The sequence below is a fragment of the Lycorma delicatula genome, chromosome 2, assembly GCF_047948215.1.
Source record: "Lycorma delicatula isolate Av1 chromosome 2, ASM4794821v1, whole genome shotgun sequence".
In the NCBI taxonomy this organism is placed as follows: domain Eukaryota; kingdom Metazoa; phylum Arthropoda; class Insecta; order Hemiptera; family Fulgoridae; genus Lycorma; species Lycorma delicatula.
Genome location: NC_134456.1, coordinates 25,521,026 through 25,539,297, shown reverse-complemented (window position 1 = coordinate 25,539,297; position 18,272 = coordinate 25,521,026). Strand labels below are relative to the sequence as shown.

At 29.0% G+C, this 18,272-nt stretch overlaps 1 protein-coding gene across 2 annotated transcripts in view; it reads right to left on the bottom strand.

Moving 5' to 3' along the window:
* The window catches only part of LOC142320574 (eEF1A lysine and N-terminal methyltransferase homolog), a 48,876-nt gene that overhangs the window by 10,066 nt on the left and 20,538 nt on the right, over positions 1-18,272 (bottom strand). For both annotated transcript variants that reach the window (XM_075358513.1, XM_075358515.1), the window contains 5 exons: positions 16,503-16,689; positions 13,702-13,885; positions 12,638-12,819; positions 2,208-2,334; positions 347-475 (listed from right to left, as the gene is read on the bottom strand). In XM_075358513.1, coding sequence (XP_075214628.1) covers positions 347-475; positions 2,208-2,334; positions 12,638-12,819; positions 13,702-13,885; positions 16,503-16,689 — 809 coding nt within the window. The remainder of the gene's footprint in view (positions 1-346; positions 476-2,207; positions 2,335-12,637; positions 12,820-13,701; positions 13,886-16,502; positions 16,690-18,272) is intronic.

Below are 18,272 nucleotides of genomic sequence, written 5' to 3'. Positions count from 1 at the left end.
GAACTTTAAAAAATTGTCAAAATGCAATTTTTTTTTTGTTTTAGCACAGATTCATGATAATAAATATATATTTACTTAAGTCATTATTTACATACAATTATAAGTACTTGTAAAACAAAAGATAAACAAAAAAGAAACAATATCTATGATCTTTAAGAAAATAAATAATTAAATAGTGTAAAGCATGTTTGTAAAAAATGGTTTAAAAGTGTAGTTACAAGTGAAGTGCAAAGAAGTGTCTTGTATACTAAGGAGTATGGAAGTGGCAGCTTCATTCATTCATGATTGGTATTGAGAATTATTGTTTGCAACTATTATTAACGATAAATCATAGTTTTTTCCTAACCTTTATCTGATAAACATTTTACTGTATTTTTTATAACTTCAGGCTCTAGAAAGTTCTCTGGTGGGCAACTTAAACCCTTGCTGGAATCTTTGCTGTCAACATCAAATAAAACTGCATCAAATTTCTCATCTGAAAAAGTAAAACCAAGGAAATTCATAGTTGAAAATTGCATTTATTAACCTTACACAAATAATCATATTAATAATAAAATAATTAAGTAAAATTCTTGTCACTGCCTTTTGTAAAAATAATCTATCACAATAAAGACACATTTAATAATAGAAACAGTTAAAATACATAACTCCACCACAGTTCTATAAAAAAACAGAAGTGATGGTAAACAATTTTTTTAATGATAAAAAAATATTGGCATCAAGATAATAAAAATTAATTACTATATAGTACAATCTCATGAACCCAATGTAATCAGGTCATGAGGAATCATATTCCTGAATTCCAGGTTTAATGAAGTTATTAAAAATGTTATTTATATAGCACAGTAAATATTGATAGCAAGAATATTAAATATATTAATTAAATTATTTGAAATTTTAAAATAACGATTCAGTTCCAAAATACTAGAATGTAGCCAACAAGTACTTCTAACAAGTATAACCAATAATAGCAAGAGACTGTGAATGGCAAACATAATGATAACAATGTCATGAGAGTAAGCTTACCAAACTACTGAATTTGGACTGGAAAGCTCCATGAAGTAATAGCTGGAGAAATAGAAGTATAGGAAAGGAGAAAATATCTTAAAGTACTAAATGTAAATATATCTGAAAACTGTCTGTAAACTTTGTCATATGTAAGCTGAGTTTATCACTATTCTGGTCAAGATCCTACATCTAATTATATATAAAATTTCCAAGATTATACTGATCGTACTAATTCACAGATCTATGAACTCTTTCATATAATATAGTTAATATAAAACTTAATAGACACTGTATAGATGAATTTTTATTGTAAATAATACAAAGTACAACAAAGGTGGAAAAAATAACTAAAAACAATTACAACAAAAAGTGGTAAAGTTTGTATATTAGTCAAGTAAAGCATATAGGTCTGTTTTACTAAATCATGATATTATGTTTTGTAAAAAGCAATCATATTTCCTCTTCCTCATCTGATCATATCTTAGAAGTCTAATATCTCTTAAGAAAATTTACTTGCTCTCATTTTAAGATAACATTCTAAATTACGTTTATTTTTTACAGAAAATATTTGTTTATAATTTAGATGAACAGAATATTTTTCTTAAATCTTCTTGGTTTGTTTTACCTTCTACTTCTCACATGTTGCCCTAATATAGATGAGAAGTCATTGGTTATCCCAACAAGCTTCAAAGTAGTTCTGAATTTACAATACATTCAAAATGATTTAGCAATTTTGATAAAATAATCTTTTTAGATTAGTTAAATTAACATTTTAATCAACTGATTAGTTAACAGAGAATTTAACTGATCTACTAAAGGTCATCCAGAAAGTAAGAATTGTTTGTGCATCGCATACATGCAGCTTTACTCACAACAGTTGATCACCGCCGGCTGGTCTCAGTTGTCACTGTATGAAACTCATAGCTGTTGTACTGTGACAAGGAGTGATTTCGCATGTTTATAATGAATAAAAAAAAATTAATGAAAAAATTAATTAATACGATTAAACTAAAAACTTACCATTCAGCTTCAAAAAAAAAAAGAATGCAAAAATTGTAAGATTTAAATATTAATATTAAAGAAAAAATAATAATAAATTGAAAGTAAAAACAAGAGTTATTAAAAAATATTTTAGATACTTTGCAACTTTTAATCAAAATAATTAACTAAAAAAACAAATAAAACTAAGCAGCTACTACCTGTGTTTTTTATGTACTCAAGACCATCAGAAATAATAACTTTAAGATGATCATCTTCTTTTAAACAAAAGTAACTGACAGCAATATTTTTAACTTCAGGATCAATATCAACGACAGTTATGAAAACCTGAAATAAATATAAATGTTTTAATTATACGTTGTATAATACGCTAAATACTAAATGGGTTCTTCAGAAATATTATGAAAAGAAGAACCAAGAATAAAAAACTATTAGATACATCAGACATAGATATTACATTCTATGACCAAAAAATGGTAGTCAATATGAGGCGTTCTACACAAAAAAAAATTAAATAATGTGATAATACATTCAGGTATTTAAAAAATACACATGTACACATTCAAATTGGCTTTTTTTTGTTCTATTTTCAATTAAAATGTTACAATTGAAATTTATTTTAATTATAAAGAATAGAAAAATCACATTAGATTGTTGGTAAAAATGCAGTACAAATATGTTGATTTGAAAAAATTATTATACATTTAAATCTGTTTATATATATAATATATATCTATATATATATATATATATATATATATATATATTGTTACCACATATATGCCTAATTTAATATTGGCAAATGAACATGGTAGGAACTCAGACGTGAGCTGGCACACAGTATATGTATGCGCTGGTACAAGCATTACTTCCGTCATGCAGATGACCATGCAGTTCTCCCACCATAACGGCACTGCGGCTCCATAACTCTCAAACTCCAATAAAAGAGCATGCACGAGAATGAATTTTCAATTCATTGTCGACCACCACCAGGAGAAGACCAAGAAGAAGTAGACGACAGTAGTTCCCTTCAACGTGGGACCTCCTGGCAGATGCCAACATTCCTGCCGGAGCAGTAGACCTGGCCAGCACATTGAGGGAGCCACTGGACGCAGATGCTACCTTCCCACTCTAGCTTGCTGGGCTTCAATCACCCTGGCTGGTGGACTCAGCAGCAGGAGCTGGCCAAGCATGGGTTCACTCAGGGAGAACCGCCTTGGCCACGCCGGCGAAGGACGACAGATGCTGAACTGACACTGCAGGGCTCTGGGGACCACCACTGCCACACTGAAGTGGGGACCTAACTGCCACTGAGGGGAAGCCCGGTCTGACTTCAATGGATGAGCTGCAACTCCCTGACTTCACCCAGCAGACCAGCTTCTGGGCCCAACAGCTTTTCTCGGAGCTAACACAAAAACGGCCCTTTTCAGGGCCACCAGAGGTTATGAATTATGAGCCGTCAAACCCATTTGATGACATCAGCCCCTCTCAGGGCTACCATAAGGTTATTAATTACAACGAGTTGTTAAAGCCAATCGACAACAAAAAAACAGCCCTTTTTGGTGCTACTACAAGGTTATTAAGTGCCATTTTCTGTCAAAGCCATTTGGTGACAAAATATATATATATATATGCTATTAATTTCATAAAAATCAAAATAATTTTTTTTTATAAAAATGAGATACAGTACCATAAACATGATTATAAATAAAACTTGAAGAAAAATGTCTAATGAATTTTAATCTATTCCAATTGCCCAAATGCTATGCTGAACTGACTTATGTCAAAGATGGTAAGATACTAAAGAATTATTTTTGTTATTTCATGTCAAAAATCTGAACAGTCAATAATATACTAAAAGTACCCATGCATACTATTCATTAATTCTAGATTAGTTTTTCCACAATCTCTATATTTTTAGGCTTTATCTAAGTTGTGCAATATACTGTGTAAATAAAAATTTCACAGAAAAATAAAACAATATCTGTAAACAATGTAAGTATACAAAATTAAATCCATAATCAGCATAATTGTAAACTATGAAATATGAATGCCCATGATTTTTTTTATCAAAACAAACGTAGATTAACTAAAGGATGACGCTCTAAAACCAAGTTTTTAAATATAATTTGAACAGCTTTGTTACATTCAGCTTGGTTTTACACAGTTAGATAATTACAAAGAATGATTTAGCACCACTAAATTACTACACTTAAGGTTAATATAGATAAATGTAGTAATTGTGTTCAGCAATTTTTTAAAAATATTCTGATACATTATTTACTAACCTAACATTAATATGGTAAGCATTAACACATTTGAAAGATTAAAAATATTCACAAGAAAAAAATAATCAATGAATGGAATTATGTAAATGATATAAATTACTTTGTGTACAACAAAATATGAAATTTGGCTTTAGAAGCTCATCAGCATATAATCAAAATTTTATAATTTACTTTTTTTTAATATATCAATGTAAATTTTTTTAATGACAAAACTGCAACTTATTTTGTTTTTATTCACTGATGTATTCTGTTGCCATAACATACATCTTGGTTATGAGAAACTCAGTTATGTGTTTTTTATATTCTAATCTTTGTTTTCCTTTACTATTTTTAGCCTCTGTCTTTTATGTACCATAAAATTCACTAGTCCTAGATTCTTTAATGTAGACCTTCTGGTCTTGTATTTCTTTTAACAGATTACTGTCATAACCTTTACTGTCCTTAAAGTTTTTTAAAACCTGTTTATTTTATACTCTACTCACTTAATTTTCAACAAATCAGAAGCCTCAAATCCCAAACATCCTATACTCTATTAAAATATTTTTAAGGATTCCTTTGTTTGTAATCCCTAAATCCAAGTTTGATGCCAGTAAATTTCTTTTTCACAAAACAGCTCTGCTAAGCTTGAGTATGTGTACTTTTGATATCTTCTTTACTTTATTCATATAGTAATTTTAAAACCTAAATAACAAGATTTGGAGTTTATGGTATACTATTCTATTAAATTAAATCTTCGTTAACTTCTTTATAGTTTCAGTTTGCTACTTTTGTTTTCTTTTAAACTGAATTATTCTCCCAGCGGAGATATATTTCTTAAATCATTGATTCTCAAACTTTTTCGCCCACCACATTGAGAATTCAAAAATTTTCTAGCATCCCAACATTTTTAAATTTACCATCTATTAAAATAATAATAAAACTAAAATTTTAATAATTTTAAGATGTACTCTTAAAAACAGCAATTGCAGTTATTGTTGTTAAACGTGGCATATCCGATTTCTGAATTGAAACTTACATTTAACTTTACATTTTAGTCTAAAGTATCAGAAAAACATAATTTTTGCTTTTTTTTTAATCAGCCATTGCCTTCCTAGACCACCTGAATGCCCCAAATTTTCTGTGGGCATTCTACCACCTCCCCTGAAGACCTCCAGCGCCCACTTTGAGAACAACGGCTTAAATTATATTAAACCATTCCCAGTCAGAAGTAAACCAAAAAAATAATCAGAAAATCTTAACATACTTTTTTTCCCTTTCGACTTGTAACCTCTCAAATTTCTAAAAATCTGTTCACTGCTTTTTCCATTTAAAAATTAAAAAGTAAAATGGTAGAGCTACATACATTTCCACTTTCCTTGTTGCAGCTAGCTTTCTCACACTTTCTACTCTTTTCCCAACTACCTGATTCTTATAAAAATGACAAATAATCTCTTTTTCAGTAATTCATTCCTATTTTTTTTATAATCTTAAAATATTTTATTCTATTTTACCGGGTGTAAAAAAAGAATATATATGTTTTAATCTGTTACAGTATCTCTTAAATGAAGCATACAGTGTTTTTGTAAGGCTACAATTAAAGAACAAACCAACAGTTCCAATTGTATGCACAGCCAAAGATTGATTTCCAATTTTTCCTCTTGTTACTGCCATTAGCAAAAACAGTAACCCCTGAACAGAAAGGCTTCAGTGTTTTAGTTTGTTTAAATGTGAATCTGTAGTTACAATTCAATGTGTGTCATGTAGACAGTTTTATTGTGATCCTCTGAGTAACAGTAACATTCAGCAATGGCATAATGAGTATGAAACAACCAGATATCTGTGTAAAGAGAAGAGTACAGACCAAGGATGTCTGAAGATAATGCTGAACATGTCAGGGAGTACAACTGAACGTGTCTGGGATAGTCCTAAATTTGTTAGGAAGGCCAGCCACAAACTAGCAATGTCGATGATAACAGTATGGAATGATTTAAGTAAATACCCATGCATCCATACTGTTTACAGTTTTTACTGGGTTTAAAGCCTATCGACTATACTGTGTATGCCAACTTCACAGACAAAATGTTGCAGAATGAAGAATATGAATTTTGTTTTATTGTATTATGTTTAGTGCGAGTCAACATTTCATCTGATTGGAAAAGTTACCATATCTGCGCACGCTTTAGTTGGAATCATTGATTTAAAAAAACAAAAAATATTACATTTAAATAAAATGATAAATATTTTTAATTAAGAGTTGCATGTGTTGTGTAAGCCATGCATAAAAAAAAACATGATGGGAAAGTACTAGAACTACGTTGTCAGCTTTTTTATATGTACTTTCTATCTCTTCATCTATAATGAATATTAATTCATTCATGTACATTACGTTTTTTAAGTTACTTAGTAATTTCTGTTAACAAAGTTTTTTCCAATTTCAAGCTTTTTAATTCTGAGGCTATAACATAAAAGATTCTCAATAATAAATATCCCTTCACCAGAGTTATTATAATATATTTAAAAAAATTGTTTTAAATATAAGTATCTCAGGAATGGAAATAACTTTTTTAACTGTAATAACCTCTGAATCCCTGAAACTGAACTAGAAGAATTAAACATTGCTGAAATACTAAAATGTGTGCAAAATTATTTCAATGAAATGGGAATTTTTTATGCTGCAAACGACTCAAAAATGATATATTTGAGCACTGACTAAAAAATTGGGTTGTTAATATTTTACGAATATCTGTAAAGTTTCCAAAATATTTATATTTATATTGTACATGACTAAATTCAAAAAATTAAAAAGTTTAAAATAAGTCATGTATCAAAATTTATGATAACACTGATGAGCTTCATGGTACATAAAGCTAGGTTTCATCTTTTATTGCATAAAATCTTTAGCTGATGGTGCCTGTCGTTCAAAGTAAAGAATAATAACATAACATAAGAATACTGAATGTTTAACATAATTGTCTGGATTAACCATGATAGAATAAGTAGAAAAAATAAGAAACAATGACATATATTGATGGGAGTAAATGTTTGGTGTAGAGCTGATACTTCCAGAAGAAAATTTACTCTAAAACAAATTAAGCAAAACCAATGTCAATATATTGTGATTCATAAATATACTTCTGCTAACCTAAAAGTTGAAAGAATGAATCATAGTGATCTTTTAATTAAAACGCTATCTTATCAAAACTGATAAAATACAACCAATATTAAACTCTGTGAGAGTGCAGATGGACAACTCCAGTTTGCTGAATCAGAATTTATATATACTACCTTTTTTATTGCAGTTACAAGCAGTATTTGCTTCTATCAGTCACTGAGGTGGGTCTCAGGGTTTGCCCTAGTTACAACATCAGTACAGTACAGGAGACTCCATTATAACTGGTCCCTGTGGGACCGAATCCTCAGCTGGAAAAATTGATAGTTCATCACATCAAAAAACAAATAAATACTAAAAAAAAAAAAAAATATGGAACATGTCATAACTAAAATCAAGAAGCTAAAAAAGTATTAGTTAGAAAATCAAGATATTAGTAACTAATTCTTATAATACTAAGTTGAAATTATATGAAATCACAGAACAGAATAACTTGTGTAAAGAACATAATGTAATCAGTTTTAGACCAAATAGACAAACTTAATTTCCTTAATTGTATATATATATATACAATTACAATATTATATATACATAAAATATTTCATTAAATAACAAAAGATAATATAAACAATATATAACTCAATAACTTTTCATTTTAAATAAATGGTTGAGGGAGAAAAAAGTTTTGTTATTAAATTTTACACACAATAACATTGGTTGCAAGTCAAAGAATATGTTATTATTGAAGCAAAAATACCAATAACTGTGAAAAAAATGAAATTAAAAAAATAAGATATTTTGGAAATTTTTTTTGAGTACTTATATTACACATAGGACTTTCAGATTATCCTCAAAAAGTTTTTTGATATGATAAAGCAACATGCCAAATTTCAACAAAATTGGTCTGACAGTTTTACACAATAATTTCGCAATCCAGATTAAAAAAAAGCACCTTTCCCAAATTGTGTAGAGACTGAAATAAAGTCTCTAGATGGTTGAAAATTTAATCACATACAAAATAACACTCAAACTTTCAAATATATTTTGAAAAATTTTAATCGGTTAATTAGGAGAGTCTAGGAAATTTTTTAAACATACTTGCAATTTTAACAAGCAAAACTGTTTTTTTTTTTTTTTTAATCGATGGTTTGTAAGCTCTAAAAAGTTCAACTATCATACTGGCAAATGCAAATTATATCAGTCTATTAATTTATCGACAATAATTTATTCCAAAAGTTGCACAATGGTGGTCAACTTTGATCAGTTATATCTTTGGAGATAATTAACGAACCAAAATTTTTTTTTTAAAAGAAGTGTCTTTCCAAGTACTTTTAAGCTGTAATTTTACAATTAATTTAGATAAAAATTTGTGAAGACATTTAATTTGTTTGAAAGCAAAAAATTGCAAATCATATAAATTGCGATCATATAGAAAAAGTCCTAATATGTCCATTTTAAAACAGATGCCATCTGGACTACTGTAGTAGTAGTTTGTTATACTAAGCAAATTGTGATTAATGATTCTTCTGAACAACACAATGCTCTAAACTGCAAAGATGAGACTTGGCACATCTAAAAAAATGTGATATAACCCAACACCAGAAAATGTTAAATCAAGGTGTGAAATTCTACAAAATTATTGTAATATTAAACTGTTTAAATCATAAATGATTGAAAATCATGTAACACTGTTTACAAACCAAAATTAAACACACTACAACTTGCTACAACTTACTCACTTTTTAATAATGTAAACTCATTAATTATACAAAATAACAGGTAAGCACAGTAAAATATTCTATTAAATATAAAATGCAGAAAATACATAATATTACATTTCAACTATTGTGGTGTTGATTAATGTTGAAAACAGTAGGTTCTGAAGATTAATTTTTATTCCTACATTCCATAAATTTAAACAGAAGATTACAGCATTAGAAATCAAGTATGGTACACAATTGTATTCAATTGCTGAACACTGGGTTCAGCAATGATGTTACAAATTTTAACACGTATACTACAAACACAAAAGTCCATTAAGAAATTTAAAAAAACACAACTATGTTGTTCAACAAGTACATAAATAAGTCAATGATCAGCAAAACACAAATTATGCGGTATGGGTGTTCAAGACCATGAAACAAATGAAGAGAAATTACAATACAAAAATGTACAATATCATATATTAATCTGACAAAAAAACACAGTTATAAATTATTATTGAGTTTAGGAGTTACTATTAATATTTATAAAACATTAAAGAACACTCTTAAAAAATGCCTTGTCTATATTTTACTACACTTTTAAAAACAGATTATATAAATTAGAATACATTCCAATGACTTAATGAATTACTGACACGTTTTCAAAAAAGGAGATAAATTAAAATTAAAAGGAGATAAATTAAAGACTTTGTGCAACAACAATACAGCTCTAGTAAATAAATAATTGATTATAATTATATCATATATATTACATGAATACCGCTGCTTTTTAATTTGATAAAATAGTGCAATCATTTTATCCTGCACTATGTGCATTACTTGAACAGTCTTTAAAGAAAAGTTTGCGTAAATTATAATCGCAGACAGGAATATCATACAGGAGTGCACAAGATGCCACAAATAAATAAGGTCTATATGTACACTGAATACATTGTGTACAGGAACTGAAATCCCCATACACTGTTAAAAGAATAAGGTACTGCCAGTGGTTTATCAACCAGGTGGAAAGTAATGGAATAGGCATACTGGATGTGTTTTTTAGTGATGAGGCATATTTTCACCTTAGCGGTTATATCAATAACCAGAACAACAGATATTAGTCAACACAAAATCCACACATCATACAAGAATTGCTGCTGCACTCACAGAAGGTAGGGATTTGTTGTGCAATTTCTCGATGATGAAATAGTGGCCTGATGGAATAGTGGGCCTGATTTTTTTATTTTAAATCCTTGAAAGTCTGGCATACCAGGATAAAATTATGCAATCTGTAGCTCTTCTCCAGCCTGATGAACACTGTTACTTGCAACAAGATGGGGCAACATGCTACATATCCAAAAACACCATGCAATTTTTGGAAGAAATGTTTGGTGATCGCATCATCTCAAAAGGTCTGTGGTCCTCTCATTCCTGTGACTTACCATCACCAGACTTCTTTCCCTAGGATTTTTGAAAGGACGTATATATCGAACAACCCACTTACTCTATAAGATCTGGAGTGAGCCATTACTGCAGAGATGAATTACATTAGTCTATTGCCCTACAAAGAGTGTCAAAAAATATGGTGTTAAAAAAATGGTTCTTCCTTCAGAAAAATGGTCAACATTAACAACACTCACTGTAGGACATTACCAGTTATGCATAACTACATTCCATGAATCAAATGAAATGTGAGTATCTCGGTATTATAGTGCATAGAGGAATTACAGTGTATAATATCATGATGTGCATGATAAAATGATTGTACTGTATTATCCACATAAATGTATATATCTAAGCAGTAAATATTTAAGATAATATTTTACTTTAATGATTTCTTTTATTCATTTTAAAAAACATGTTTTAAGAGATATCTCTTCTCCAATTCTTTCATAAGAAATGCCAACTTTTATAAAATTACATGAATCAATAAAATAAAATACAAAATGTAAAGTATCTGTGTTATTTTATTAAAAGTTTATACGTATTAGAAGAAAAGCATTTATTATAGCCAATGTAGCCAGAATTATATGTATAACTTTCTACAAGAATGAATACAATTTTATTAAATTTTTCACTTTTTACCTCAATTTGGACATTTACTTACTGAATTTTTGTAATATTTAGGGTCTCAATTACTTAATAAATTGGATGATTTTCTGAAAAAAAATGCATAAATTTATTGATTTCTGTAATAAAAAAGTCATCTTCATTATGGGCTAACAAACTACCAAACCCTTTTGAGTAATTCAAAGGGAAAACTTCATGCGTTTCATGTTGTACTGAAGTAATTAGTGTTAAACTTCAAGTTTCTATCTTTCTTAAGGAACAGTATGCACCTATTTTCACTACAGCAGCTTCTCTGAAAAAGAGAGCCATTAAGTACAAGCGAGTCAGTGAGGGCTTACTCCATCAGTATGAGTAGCTGTTTACTCTTTAAAATAAGTTTTTCACAGGTCTTCCAATCCTAGCATCCCTTTTTAACCCTAATTAATTTAATCTCTTTGAGTTAAACAATTTTTCCTTATTTTGACTAGATATCCCTTGGGAATAACCATGCTTAATTTCAGTCTTCTAGCAATTCAGAAATAAAAAAATTAGTGATTAGCGAGTCAATTTACTTTTTATTAATATTGCTCACACCATTTGAAGGTGAAAAAGCAATCTGAAGAAAGAAACAAATGCAGGCAAACGATTTATGGGGTTGCACCATGATAACGCTCCAGTTAATATTTCACTATTAACTGTGATTTTTAACTGTGAAGTTTAGGCACAGAAGTGTGATTCTTTAGCCACAAATAATGCTAAATTTATGCCGCAGCCTTAGTAATTTCTCAAAATGACATTTTGTACCTTTCTACTATTCGCAGTAATTAAGATAACATTAAAGGACAACAATTTGTGATGGCAGATAAAAGAATTACTAAGTAAACTTAAATAAAGAAAAAAATTGCTAAGTGATTTTAAGGCTATACCAACAAATACTTTCCACAAATGTTTTGAGGATTGGAAGAAATGCTGGCATACGTGTGTTACAACAAAGGAGACTACTCTGAAGGAGAAATAGCAATATAGAAGTATAAGTAAATTTTTTTTTTATAAAAATTAAAATTCTCATAATTCTTTGATCACACCTCATATATTTTTAATATCTACTTCATGGAATAAATATTTATGAACTAATATATTTTTGTTCTCTGTTTGAAATTTGTATTAATTTTATTCAGACTTATATAAACAAGTTCTTATGTCTGAAGGATGCAATTATATATGGTAGTGTAAAAAACTGACTGATAGATAATAAAGTTAATTTCTTGAAATCTAAAATCTAAGATGTCACTCTCTGAAATTTTTTTTTTTTTGAAACTAAAAAAGAAAATAAATGTAATTGCATTTTCCTGAATGTAATTTCTGTATTACAGATTATTATAATTATTATTATTATTATTAATGATTAAACTAGTTAAATAGATGTTATTATTATTAATGAATAAAACTAGTTAAATAATGTAATTACAAATTATAAAAATTATATTTATTGATTTTATTACCTGAGGCAGATATTTGCGAATAAACATACACAATCCTCCACCTCCAAGTCCAATTATAAGGACTCTGATATTTGAATTATTACTATTTATTGAAGCCATTGATATTCCTGCAGTCATAAATACATGATGATCACAGGAAAGATATAATATGTCAACTATCTTTGAAGTTGGATTTGTTGTATCTAAAAGAATAATATTTTAATGTATCATATCAAGAAAAAATAATGAATTTAAGTGACATACAAATCTTACAACTATGTCCCCCTCCCCCCCAGAAAATATTAAATTATCTGAGCACCGATAATTCTTTTAACTAATGTTTTCAGAAAGTGGTTTTCTTTTTCCAAAAGGATAAGTACTTGTAAATGTAAAACTGTTCCAAATTAGATTTACTTTAATTCTAAAGTTTTCTTTATATTATCAAAATGGATTCTAAAAGAGTAAAATCAAGAAATCTTTCTGAAACAAAGGGCAGATTAGACCATTAACAGCTTTGTTTTCAAATATCAGAGAATTTTTCCTATGTAAGTTTAAAGTTTTACTTGCTAACATTTTTACCCTTAGATTTTTTGTTAAAATGTATCCTCAGGATATGTAAATAAATTAAAAAAAGAGTTTAAAATACCCATCTGGTAGATATCATCCTAAGATCTATTCAAATTTTACTCTGCTACTACTTTCTATTATTGAAATATTGAACTAAAAATCCATCTGAAGAATGTAAAACACAAAAAAACAAACTGACCAAGAGGAAAAATCTTCATTTTGAATTTCAAAATGGCTTAAAATTTCTTGACTTACTTTTTCATGAAATCATTTATTCAAATCATTACTCAATGGGTAAAAATATTTCTTCTGGTGTCCTATAGCAGTTACTGCATGCATTTATGCACGGCCTGATGATTGTAATACTGAAATCAGGGCATAGAAGCTAAACAAGCCTGAACTTAAGACTATTGGCTAAGTGACAAATGCTTGTACAATTTGTTCACTTGTTTATCACACTATCTTGTGTCAGAGGTTAAGCAAAATATGCATATAAAAAAATACTTTTATGTTTGTACCTTTTATCATTCTAGCTTCTGATTGAACAACATTTTGATTATCTAGGAATATCAGCCTCCTATACACAGTGCCATTATCGCCTTCTGCATCTTCAACGATGTATTCTCCAGATATATCACTAGTGCCTCTTACTACTTCCTGCCTATTACCCAAATCAGGACCAACAGAAAGAAAAGGTATTTTCTGCAATAAAAAAAATAATAATAATAATAAAAAACAGCATCTATATTATTACAATAAATCCAAAGTAAAAACATAACTAAAAGTTAAATGTTTTTTTAGTAAAAATAATATATAAGGATTTTTGTTAACAAAATATCACAATTAAAATTCAAGTAATCAAAAAACAATGGATGTAGTCATATTTGGCATGATTATATACATGATTATCATGATTTAAATAAAGTAAATGTACCATTTTGCACTGGTCTACCTTAATGTAAAGGAAAACTTCATTTACATTGTATACTGCTGGGATACTCTAATAGCATAAGAAGGGGATCTAACTGTAAAATTTTAACATTCTTCTTACACTCTTAGTTTCTATACAGAGAAACTGAGAAGAATAAGTGTGAAAGACAGTAAAATTAAATTTTCTGTATGTTGAAAAAAATTTTTTTTAACTTTTTACCTAACACTACTTTCATATAAATAATTACTGATTGTAATCATTTATACAGCAATTTAAGCCATCTCTTAATTAATATAATCATAGAGAGATTATTATCAATACTGTATTGAGATTTCAATCACTTTAGAATCTTTATTCATCACTATATTTGCTAAAAAACAAGAAAAGCGTTTTGTCTGGAAGTTCTGTCTGTCTCAAGGTTAATTTATACCTAATTTTTATACTCAGGATGTATTTTAAGTAAAAATGGTGGAGTCTACAGGAAAGGGAGAAAAGTGATCTGATACAATAAAATTATCAAAAATGCATGTCAAAATTTTTTCTTTGAAATTTGAAAGACAGATCAGTTGATAAATAAGCCATTGTTACATTGCTATGTGGGAGGCAACTTTCACATGCCATCTTTAATTCTCTCACAATAGATTAGGAATTTCTTACAGTAAAAGTGGAAATGTCTGGTTAGATTTATATTATACGAGGTCTGTTCAAAAAATAACCAAACTTTATTAATTATGTACCAATGGAGATATTTAGTGACATGCGGTTGGCAGCATTGTGTTTCACATAGCCTCCTCTGCAACCACATGTTCTTGGATTGTTGATGTCTCGTTTAGTTTTTGTGTTATTGTTATTTGAGTGCAACACATTTAAGTGTTTGTAGCAATTTTTGTAATGTGTGATTTTTTGATGATTGAACTTTTGTCTCAATGTCATAACCGTAAACCCAAATTTCATCTCCCATTGTGATCCTTTGCATGAATGTTCCATTGTCATCGACTTGTTCAAGGAGTTGCCGGCAATTGTGCATTCGATGTTCTTTCTGCTGTTCAGTCATCAAACGAGGAACAAACTTTGATGTAACTCGATGCATGCTCAATTTTTCAGTCAAAATATCATTGCTTGATCCAGTCGAGATGCTAACCCTTTCTGCAAGTTTTTTGACAGTGAATCGACGATTTGCATGCACCAGATCATTGATTTTCTGACGTGTAAGTCATCAGTTGAAGTCAAGGCCTTCTTGGTCAAGGGTCATCTTCAATTGACTGATGATCACTTTTAAATCGTGAAAACCATTTGTAGCATTGCGTATGATCCAGAAAATTATCTCTGTAAGCTTGTTTCAAAACTTGAAAAGTTTCTGTGAAAGTTCTCCCCAGTTTCACGCAATTTTACCTTGTATTGTTGCTCCCAAAAAACGCACATTACAAAATCGCTACTAACACTTAAACACATTGTACTCAAATAACAATAACACAAAACCTAAACGAGATATCAACAATCCAAGAACATGTGGTTACAGAGGAGGATAGGTGGAACACAATGCTGCCAAGCACACATCACTAAATACCTCCATTGACGTGTAATTAAAAAACTTATTATTTATTATTTGTAAAAACTTGTTATTTTTTCAACAGACCTCGTACTTTTAATTGGTACCATATCCAGTGGATAGCCAGAGAGAAAATTATGCAACATTCAGGGCTACACAGTGAACTTTAATGTGTTCATAGAAATACGGCTTATGATAATTAGATTTTTCACAAAACAGAATCAATACAGCTCCTTTTTCTAACTGAACAACATGTTTATTAAAAACACTTCATAAAAATATAGAGTTGTTATGAACACTTTTTTTTCAAAGAGATTTTTATTTTTATTTATGTAATAATGAAAGTTTACTGGTTCACATACTGATGAACTCATCCACGAATTCAAAAATGTTCTTGTACATGATCTGTCATAAGCTGAGTTAATTCTTTTACTATGAACTACTAGTAATTATGTAAGTGACGCTGCAACAATATGCCATATGGCAGAATGACACAAAATTTTGAGGATATCATATCTAATGTCAAGATATCAATTTTAATTATTTCATTTATTAATTATTTTTTTTTATTACTAAACCAGTTTTTTTTTAGGTCCAATACTTAGTAAAACTATCCTTCTACAGGGAAAATGGTCACCTATGTTGATGATCAATGTTAGATACACATACTGGAGCTTTAAGAACAGATCCAATATTTTCTAAAAAAAAAGAAAAAGAAAATTGTTATTTTCAAAATTAATTGCTGCACACCCCAATATTCTACTTCAATAAAAAAATTACAAATGAATACCAGAAATTTGCTAACAATTAAACTAAGGTGAATTTTTTAAAATAAATACCTGTTTCTTTGACAAGATATCGGCAGGTGCAATGCTACGAATTGCATCACGTACTTCATCCTGTACTTCTTGTAGGTTTGAATATTTATGACCTCTGTGTAATAATATAACTGCTAATCTATCCATTCCTGAACTATCTCTCAAAAGATCACGTCCTTCTTTGGTACCAAACAGCCATTCTCTTTCCCTGAAAAAAAAAGCGTAAGTAAACTTTAATACTGAATGGTTATTATTATTACTTTATTTTATCCTAAAACTCTGGTTTTAAAAAAAATCCCTTGCGGCATGCTGGAATGTGGAGGTAGATTTCATCAATGCTAAGTAGAGGATAAAAAAGATTTCAAAGAAAAAAAAGAAGAAAAACTTCAAATTTACTCAATATGAAAATGTTGCATGTGAAAAAAAATTCTCATGTTTAGCATATGACAAGCCCCATCTTCTTACAATTCCAGTAACACTTTGATCATCCTTTGCCATAAGGGTAAGTCATATCAAAAATTGTTTCAGACAAAAGTTTTAGGTAATGTTTAGACTAACGACTACTTTAAACCGATCTGATATTGTGCCTATTAAGGGAGGTATGATTTTTTTTTGCCTTCAAAACCCTATTTTATCCACCCCTGGGCAAAAGGTTGGTGATATCAAAAAACTTTACTTAGATGAGTTTTAGACCTTTATCCAAAGAATAGTAGAAATTTGAAATAAATTCAATATTTTACTTAATAAGAAAGTTATAGCAATATTTTGTTTTTTCGAAAAAGCCCCTCATTTCAACCCCCATGGTCTAATTTTGGTCGTTAACAAACTCAACTGAGATTTTGGGACAAGTTATTTTTAAGGAACAATTTGAAAGTGATTGGTACAAAATTACGGCAGTTATCATGTCCACAAAAAAGTGAATATATATATGTACATATATATATAAAAACATATACATAAACGTTTGAGCTGACAGTGGTTTTGGGGTCTGGGGGATGTGAAATGCGAAGATATGTCAAAATTTTCTGGAAGTTGAATCATCACATATTAAAATGTAATCCCATTAAAAAGCTAATGGTAAAACCCATATGATTTTAACTAAAAAGCATAAAATTTTTCATCTTGTTAATCATTATATTGATAAACATGGAACAACTCTTAGATTAAAGACTACCGATCAAAGTTACTAGAAACAAACTATTTAAAAACTAAAAAAGTATGTACCATAATACACAAGAATTTACAAACACAAATTAGAAAAAGATTATTATTCAGTATATAAAATAAAAAATTATTAAAGATAATAAAATTTTTCTTTCCTTGTTAATAATTTCAGCATGTTTTTTAGATCATTCTCAAAAGAAATACATGAAATTAACATAGAAACTAAAGAAAATAAAAGAGCAGTAAATAAATTAAAACAAAAATCTGGAGCACAATTTCTAAATCCAGTAGGCAATTTTTTCTCAGTTTCAAAAATTTACAATGCTGTTTACAGCTCAAGAAAAATAATAAACATAAAAACCTTCCTTCACAGATGTTGTAGGAACTAAAACGTATTGTAATTTCTCACAAGAAAAATAATATTTCCTATCCATAAAGATTTCAAGATTAAATGCAAATGATATGCATTGTAGATGATCTGGAGAATACTGTTCATTCTAATAGATTCAAAATGAAATATTTTCAAGTAATCCTAAATTTACTTGTACTACAGTGAACTATGCAGATAAGTGAATGATGTGGCATATAAATTACTGAAAAGAATGCTTCAGAAATTCATGGTTTGCA